Source organism: Pipistrellus kuhlii, unplaced genomic scaffold (assembly GCF_014108245.1).
Source record: "Pipistrellus kuhlii isolate mPipKuh1 unplaced genomic scaffold, mPipKuh1.p scaffold_m20_p_2, whole genome shotgun sequence".
NCBI classification, from domain to species: domain Eukaryota; kingdom Metazoa; phylum Chordata; class Mammalia; order Chiroptera; family Vespertilionidae; genus Pipistrellus; species Pipistrellus kuhlii.
The window spans coordinates 97,104,154-97,113,677 of record NW_023425515.1 but is presented as its reverse complement, the minus strand read 5'-3'; the positions used below and the strand labels follow the sequence as shown (position 1 = coordinate 97,113,677).

The window sequence follows — 9,524 nt, the reverse complement described above, 5'->3', positions numbered from 1 at the left end:
AAGGAACACGTACTGGAGGAACGCAGCCGCTGAACTGGACTGAAGTAGAACAACGGGCCTTTGAGGAGCTAAAGAAGGCTCTCGTCTCAGCACCTGCCCTAGCCTTGCCAGATGTCACCTCTACGTGAGTGAGGTGGGGGGCATTGCCAGGGGCGTTCTCGCTCAGACTTTGGGTCCCTGGAAGAGACCTGTTGCCTATCTGTCTAAGAGGCTGGACCCTGTGGCAGCTAGTGTGCTTCTGGGCAGTGGCCACCACGGCATTGCTGGTGAAGGAGGTGGATAAGCGGGCTCTGGGCCAGGAACTGGCCCTGATGGAGCCCCGTGCCGTTGAGACCCTCCATCGGGTGCTCCGGACGGATGGATGTCGAACACCGGAATCACCCGGTGCCGAGCTCTTCTCCTGGACCAGCCATGTGTCTGGTTCCATAAGACACTGGCCATCAACCCTGCCAGCCTGCTTCTAGATGATCCAGAGGAGCCCATTCATGATGGCATAGAGGTAACAGATGCAGTACTGACAGATGTCCTGCCGTCATCACCAACATTAAGGTATAGACACCTTCTCAGATTAGGTTGAAGCATAGGATAGAAACTGCCTCTGAAGTAGTCAAGAAATTAGTTCAGGAGATTATACCTAGATTCGAGCTGCCAGTAGTCATAGGATCAGATAACAGCCCAGCCTTTGTAACAAGGTATTTCAGAGTATAGCTCAAGCCTTAGGATAGGCCTGAGTAGAACTCTAAAAAGTTTAATTAAGTTTTTCCTGGAAACCGGTGAAAATTGGACCAACCCCCTGCCCTTCGCCCTATTATGGGCCAGGTGTATCTCCTACTGGGATGGGTCCCCCCCCATTTTTCTTGAGATCATGTATGGTAGACCTCCTCTCCTTCCTTCCCAGGGTCAGGAAGAAACTGAAAGCTAGAATTCATAACCATTCCCTTGCTCAAGTCCTTACAGGCGCTGCAATTTATCCAGAGAGCCACCCATAAGCTTGTTCCAGATACACTGCCAGTGCCCCCCGTGGACCGTGTACACCCCTTCCAGCCCGGAGACTCTGTGTGGGTAAAGAAGTTCACTGTCCAAGGACTCACCCCAACCTGAAAGGGGACGCTACACTGTTGTCCTGAGCACGCCCACAGCTGTTGAAGTAGACGGCACCCAAACCTGGCTACACCACTCCCAGCTCCTGCAAAGGAAACAACCTGGATCCTGGCAACCAGCGGCCTCACCTGCGAGATCCCTAGCCTGGCCTAGGAGGAGACTTGATGCCTGCAGGAGGGGAACTGGACTTCAGTGAGGACAGTACTAATGGGAACTGTGGTACTGGCGGTTTTGGTAACTGTAAGAACATTTTTGCTAGCCAGTGAGAAAGTCCGGGGCTAAGTAAAGCTACATGTGCAAGGGAATGGGAGAGTAGAAAGAGAAGAACAACAGGGGTGGTTTGAAGGGCTATTTAATTGGTCACCTTGGCTGACGACCCTGATATCCACCCTGGCAAGACCTGTTCTTCTACTCCTTCTAGGCTTAACATGTGGGCCGATCATTATTAACCGCCTCATGGCTTTTGTAAAGGATCATATCCAAGCCATTAAGCTCCTTGCCTTAGCATCCCAGTATAGAAGAATTTCCCTAACTGATGAAACCCAGATATAAGTGTCGCTAACCGCAGACTTCTCCCTTGTGGAACAGTGTTTGCTTGCAAAAAAAAGGAAGCCAAGGATTTGACCTCAGGAAAGGAACTAAAAGCAGTGGGGAATGAGGAGTGGAAAATTACTGACCTTGCCTGGAGGGTAGAAAGTTACTACTCCCTCCCCCTCCTGGACCTGAAGGCCAAATCAATAGTCTGGGTTAGTCAAGGCTGAAGGCCAAATCAATAGTCTGGATTAGTCAAGGCTAAAATAACAGAACAAACCAAGAGATTAGGCCATCTGGCCGATGCATGCAACCACAAGGTTAAGCGATATAAAAACGACCTCCACCCCCTTATTTGAAATGTGCATAAAAAGCTGGATTTGTAACTGCTTGCTGCTGTTTGTTGCCTGCTCCATCCTGGTGGCGGCAGCCCAGATTCAAATCTGTAATAAAATTTGTTATTTGACTCCGCAATTGGGTAGTTGGAGTTGTTTCCCGGGTAGGGGTCTCTGCCTCTTGGGTGGTCTCTGCTCCATTCAACAATAAGCACTTAGTTTATTTTAGGGGAGGATGGTTGGTAAGAATGTAGACAAATCAAGGATACTTCCCATAGAAAGTTGTAGGAATCAGATTAGGAAAGCCTTGCATATAATCTAAGAAACCATAATTGTATTCTGAATGTTTGGGGAGATCATGGAAAATTTTTAAACAGGGTGTGACATGGTCCAATTTACAATTTAGAAAAATCACTAAGGCTGCAATGGAACAAAGGAACTGAGGAAGGTCGATATTAGAGATAAGAAGACCAGCAAAGAGAATAATTCCATAATATAAAAAAGAAATTATAGAAGCCTAAGTAAAGAAAATAATAGTGTGATAAAGAAAAAGAAATAAGAATTAAAAGAGCAATTAAAAAAGAATTGTTAAGGGAAGGGATTAAGATGGCAAAGAAGGAAGATCTTTGGTTCAACTCCTCCCACAGATACATCAAAACTACTATTAAATATAAAGCAATCTTCTCTGTGAGTTATCTGAAAACTAGCAGAACAGATTCTCAACAACTGTGAATAAAAAATAAAAAAAATACATTGAAATAGATAAGAAGGTCCCACAAATGGGAAGGCTATCATAACCATAGAAAGCCACCCAATCAAAAGTGAGGCTACAAGTTGAACTTCAGAGTCCTCAGCCAGGGGGAGCTGCATTGGGAAGAGACACCCCAGGGATCTCACTGAGTCTCAGCAAAGAGACAGCAGGTTGAAAGGCACTTGGGTCATATATGAAGGTTATGTGTCAGAACTGCTCCAGCTCTCTCCAAAACAGTCACTGGTGAGTACCATTCTTTGTTTATTGCCCTCCCTCCTCCATGACTGTCTGTGATTGTCGGTGACAAGACCAATACTTTCCATTAGCCTTATAAATGTTTGGTCTGCACAGCAGTCCAGGAAGAACCACCTAGACCAGCATACACCTGAAGTGGCACCTGATTCCACAGAATCCAGCAAACCTCCGCACTAGAAGCCAACCCTCCATACTTAGCAGACCTCCAAAATGGCACCCTGATCTCCAAAACAGCCAGGTTCTCCAGTGGCAACCTACCCTTCAGGTCCAAAGGTACACTCCATACTCCTGCCCTCTAGCATCCTGCAGGCCCTGGGGAGGGCCTTGAAGGCCATATCCCACCTCCCAATACTTGGCAAAAGCCCAAGATGATTTCCTAACTCATTTCCTGACTCCAGTATTTGGCTATCCTTCAAAGTAGCACCCTACTCTTCAGGACTCAGCAGAGTTTAAGGCAAGTCCCAGAGTAGCACCCATGATCTAGCACTCAGCAGGTGCCTAATGAGTCCCCAAAGTGGTGATTCCACTAGCACCTAAGCATATAGTACTGGATTTACCCCAAAGCAGGTTAAAAGTATTAGCACCCAGACACCAACACACTTGTTCAGTAGAAGCTAGGCCTCACAGCCACCCACAGTGGAGATTTGCTTTGCACACCAGCAACAGTCATGGACAAACTCTATAGCCAATGACATCCTATACCCACATCAGTGGTGGCCAGGCCTCATAGTAAGCTAGATCAGGGGCCAGACCTGCCCACCAGCATACCTGGAACAGTCAGAGCAGACTCAGTAGTGCACCAAAAGCACTCACAATCAACAAATGTGATACATCACGTAAATATTTTCTGTCCAACCTAGAAGGAAAGGTGGGGGTGAGGTGGAAAAGAGATCAACAAAGAACTTGTGTGCATGCATATAAGCATAACCAATGGATGCAGATGGGTGGGTGAAGGTATGTGGGGACAGGTGGGGAGAGGTCAAGGGAGGAAAAGGAGACTTATGTAAGACTCTAAACAATAAAGAATTTAATTTTTCAAAAATTAAACTGAATATGAGCAGTCTACAAAATAAGAGCACAAAACCATGGTCATAAGGATACTCAATGAACACAAGAAAAGCATGGATAAATACAGTAGACCTTCAAAATAGGTAGAATATATATAAAAAATCAGAACTGAAGAATACAATATATTAAAGAAAAATACACTAGAAGGAATCAACAGAAGATTAGATAATGCAGACAAATGGATCATAGAAGACAAGAAGGTGGAAGTTATCTAATTGAAATAATAAATTTCTTTCTTAACTTTTAATGAGGAGAGATAAACCATGATATTGGCATAAGTAAACACCTAAACTGCTGCCTTGCACAACAATTTCAAAACTACAACTAAAAGACCAAATGGATATCATTCAGAACCACAGGAAGACTAGCTGAGTGGAAATTCTATAGTAACTAGAAGGAAAGAAAAAAGCACACTGAGACTCAGCGAAGTGCCAGGAGGCAGAGATACCAAGACTCAGTGCAGAGAGGACTGGCAACTGAGTGTGTGGCTGGCTTTCTCAAGTGGGTGGGAGACAAAAGCTCCCGACTGTACTGAACTCCTGTTCTGGGCAAGACTCTGGGGACACAGACTCATTCAGGGAGAAACTGGACTGTCTGGCAGTGGCCAGAACTCGAGGGTGGCTTTCTCTCAGAGGTGCTTGCACCAATTACCACTGGAGACTGAGACTCAGGGGCCTATTAGTGCAGGGATGACAGGAAATCAATGCTGTCTACTCTGCCCTGAGTCTCTGCCCCACCCAAGCTGAACACAGAGGCTTTTGTAAGTCTTGTATCATAAGGGTGTCTCCATCAGAGAAGTTCTCCCAGCATAGACACAGCTGATCCTCACATCCAACTGGCCTGGAGGTCAATTCCTTCCAGTGATACCAACAACAATCAAGACTTAACTACAACAATGCTGTACACAGAGCCCACAGCATCAAGAGTGTCCACCTCAGGTAACTGGGGAGGCTGAGTCACTGGGTCATATAGGACACCTAGCACACAAAGCCACTCTGTCAACTCAGGTAAGCAGCAAAAATGTGGAGACAAAGAAACAGATCACAAATGAAAGAAAGGGAGGAAAACAAATGACTGGATATAGAGTTCAAAACCAGGTTATGAGGTTTTTCAAGAATTTTCTAGAAAAGGCCAATAAATTTAGTGATACCCTGGAGAATATGAAAAAGAACCAACTAGAAATTAAGCATACACTGATTGAAATAAAAAAAATATATTATACAGAAATCTAACAGCAGATTAGAGGATAACAAGAATCAAGTCAAAGAAGCAAATACAAAGAAACAAAAAACACTCAACTGGGAAAACAAAAAGAAAAAATAATTCTAAAATTTTAAGATAGTGTAAGGAGCTTCTGGGACAACTTCAAGCGTACCAACATCAGAATTATGGTGGTGCCAAAAGAAGAGAGTTAGCAAGATACTAAAAAAAACATTTGAAGAAATAATGACATAAAACTTCCCCTACTTGGTGAAAGAAATAGAATTACAAGTCCAGGAAGTGCAGAGAACCCCAAACAAGAGGAATCCAAAGAGGACTCCACCAAAATACATCATAATTAAAATGCCAAGAGCAAAAGACAAAGAGAGAATATTAAAAACAACAATAGAAAACCAGTTAATTAACTACAAGGGAGCACCCATACAATTGTCAGCTGATTTCTCAACAGAAACTATGCAGGCCAGAAGGGAGTGGCAATAAATATTCAAAGTGATGAATAGCAAGAACCTACAACCAAGATTACTCTATCCAGCAAAGCTATCATTCAGAATTGAAGGTCAGATAAAGAGCTTCACAGATAAGAAAAAGCTAAAGGAATTCATCACCACCAAGCCAGTATTATATGATATGCTGAAAGGTATATCATATATACCTTTTTCTTAAAGGTTTCTTTAAGATGAAGAAGAAGAAAAAGGTAAAGATAAAAATTATGAACAGCAAATACATATGTATCAACAAGTGAATCTAAAAATGAAGTGAATAAAAAAATCTGATGAACCAAAAAATTGGTGAATATAATAGAATCAGGGGCATAGAAAGGAAGTGGACTGACAATTCTCAGTGGGAAAGGGGTATGGTGGATGCCGGAGGAAACTCAACAAAAATTGTACACCTATGGATGAGGAGAGTGGGTGGGGGGAAGGGTAAGAGCAGAGGGTCGGGTAGGAACTGGGTGGAGTGAAGCTATGTGGGAAAACAAGAGGAATAATTGCAATAATCTGAAAGATAAAGATTTATTAAATTAAAAAAATTAATGAGGAGAATTTAAGGGACATCTGGATAACATCAAACATACTAACAGTTGCATTATAGGTGTTCCAGATGAAGAAGAGAGTAGAAAGGGACAAAAAGAACCTACTAAAAAAAAAATATGCCTATCCTAACAAAGGAAACAGACATCCAAGTATAGGAAGCACAGAGTCCTAAACAAGAAGATGCACACCAAGTGATGTCAAAATTAAACTAAAAGTTAAATACAAAGGGAGAAAAAGCAGCAAGAAAAACAACAACAATATATTATATACAAAGAAATCCTCATAAGATTATCCCCTGAGGGACCCTAGTCTGTGAGGGGGGGCAGGCTGAGCTTAGGGGCACCCCTGCCCCTAGGTATATACAATAATAATAAGCTAAGAATTCATACACACACACACACACACACACACACACATACACACACACACACACACACACACACACACAAAGATGTAAAATATGACAGTAGGAACAAAACCTGGAGGACAGATGTATAAATGTAATGCTTTTAGAATGTGTTTGAACTTAGGTGACCAAAAAATAAAAATAAACTTTATATAAACAGGAAGTTATAAATTTGAAGATAACCAAAAACCTATATAGATATACAAAAAAATAAAGAGAAAGAAATCCAAACAAAAATAAAGAAAGCCATCAAAGTAAGAGTACACAAGAAGAAAGGATCAGAAAAGAACTACAAAAAACAAACATAAGGCAATTAATATAATGACAATAAGCATATCCCTAACCTAATATATAAAAAGCCAGGGGCCATCATGGGACAGACAACTGAACAGCAAGCTGTGAATGACTGAACAGCGGCTGAGTGGAGCTACCAGGCCAGCAGGGTGGGTGGCAGTTGGGGGCAACCAAACCAGTGGCAAGGGGGCAGTTGAGGATTACCAGGCTGGCATGAGGGCGGGGGGGAAGATAAGGGGTGATTAAGCTGGCAGGCAGGTGAGCAGTTAGAAGCCAGTGGTCCGGACTTGATAGGGATTTATGACTGCTGGTTTAGGCCGGGGATCAAAGCGGCCATCAGACATCACCCAAGAGGTCATGGATTTGAGAAGGTTCAGGCTGGGCTGTGGGGACCCCCCCCCCCCACCATGCACAAATTTTGTCCAGTGGGCCTCTAGTCAATTATAACTTTAAATGTAAATGGATATAATGTTCCAACCAAAAGTCTTTGGGGTGGCTGAATGGATTAAAAAAAAAAAAAAGACCCATACATAAGCTGCCTATAAGAGATCACTCCAGACATAAAGACATACACTAACTTTAAGTGAAGAAAGAGAAAAATATATTAAATAAAAATGAAAACAAAAAGAAAGTTGGGGTAGAAATATTCATATCAGACAAAATATACTTTAAAACAAAGACTGTAGCAAAGCACAAAGAACATTACATAATGAAAGTTAGACTGAGCCAGAATTGTTAAACAATCTAAGGACTAGCTGTCTCTTATACATGAAAATGTACAGCAAAGTCCTTTCTTTCAAGACATTTTACCTTTAGCAGTAGATATAAAATGTTGCTAGCCTAAAGCTCAACCTGTGCTTCACTACTCACTCTGTGTCCCAACACATGCTTTCTGGCAATGTTGATTTTGGGCAGAGTACACATGCGGTTATGAAATTAGCAAAAGCTAATTGTCCCAAAAGGAGCGGCAGCCCCGCTCCTTTCCGCCTCCCTTCCGCGCGTGTCCCCCAGGCCTCGTCAAGAAATGTGACAAAGAGGAGAAGGCTGAGAAGGCCAAAAGCAAAAAGGCCATTCAGAAGGGCAACATGGAAGTGGCGAAGATCCACGCCGAAAATGCCATTCGGCAGAAGACCCAGGCCGTGAATTTCCTGAGAATGAGTGCGCGGGTCGATGCGGTGGCCGCCAGGGTCCAGACGGCCGTGACGATGGGCAAGGTGACCAAGTCCACGGTCCGGGTGGTGAAGTCGATGGATGCGACGCTGAAGACCATGAACCTGGAGAAGATCTCCGCCCTGACTGACAAGTTCGAGCACCAGTTCCAGATGCTGGACGTCCAGACGCAGCAGATGGAAGACTCGACTGATGAGCAGCACGACGACGCTGACCACTCCCCAGAGACAAGTGGATATGCTGCTCCAGGAAATGGCAGGCGAGGCCCGCCTGGACCTCAACATGGAGCTGCCGCAGGGCCAGACCCACTCTGTGGGCACGAGCGTGGCCTCGGCGGAGCAGGACGAGCTGTCCCAGAGGCTGGCCCACCGGCGAGATCAAGTGTAACGCCCGGGCGCCCTCAGAGGCTTCCTGGCTGTGGCACCTTCTGAAATGCTCTCTGTGTCTTAGAGAGAGATCACACACTACATAACCTTGGAATATACCAGAATGCTGAAACGCTCCTAAGATGCTTCTGCCTTTGGGTTTACGGTGCACTCCCGGTACATTAAGAAGTTCCAGGCTTTCTCCGACCTTAACTGAATTCTAAAGTTCTGTATATCTTGTGATAATGTATATTTTTATAGCTGCCTTTTAACAGGACTAGCTAACTTGATGTATATGAGTCTTCCTCAAAAGTTTTATCAAATTTCTAGTTCCTGTGTATTTGGTTTTCTGCCTGAACTATCAAAGTTGAAGTTTATTTTTAATTTAGTGAAATGATGGATAATATATAAAATTGAAATGTGGTACATGAAAAGAAAATTATTGATTGCAGGGTTATCAACACCTCACTCAACTTATTTAATGGACAGTGCCATTTTTGTGTATCCTCTGTATTTTTGCCATCAAAATGAGACTACAGTTGACTATTCATCTGTTTCATAACTTATATTAAAATTACTGTTTACATGCTGTAAAATTTTTTTAAGATGTATAAGGTTTAACATATGACAGTTTCTTTCAAATGAACTTCTTTAACATTTCTAGTTATTTTCCTATCTCACCACTTTAATTACATTTCTTAAAAATGTTAATTAGCATGGCAGCCACATTACTCACTCCAACGTTGCCAAAAACTGTTGATTGGTTTGAGAAAACTCTGGGACTGTGTGTTTGTAGGTTTTGTTTTTATTTTAACAACCAAAAATAGAGTTAAAATTAGAACAGCATTTAAGTTCAAGTTATTTGCATTTATTATGTTGCTCTTCAAACAATTTTTTAAAAAGTTTGGAAATGTAAGTTGGAATGTTTTACTTAGCCATGTAGCCAGAATGAAGTCGGGAAGGAAGAAAAGATGCAGGATGGGATAGCATGCT

The 9,524-nt window shown here is 42.9% G+C and overlaps 1 protein-coding gene across 1 annotated transcript; it reads left to right on the top strand.

Annotated features, from left to right (window-relative positions):
• Positions 1 to 361: 361 nt before the first annotated feature.
• LOC118723009 (charged multivesicular body protein 1b-like) lies at positions 362 to 9,079 on the top strand. Its single transcript, XM_036445130.2, is given in 5 exon segments — positions 362 to 549; positions 3,128 to 3,246; positions 5,928 to 5,956; positions 7,959 to 8,357; positions 8,359 to 9,079. Coding segments are annotated over 5 exon segments (930 nt in total). The 3' UTR covers positions 8,554 to 9,079.
• Positions 9,080 to 9,524: the final 445 nt, after the last annotated feature.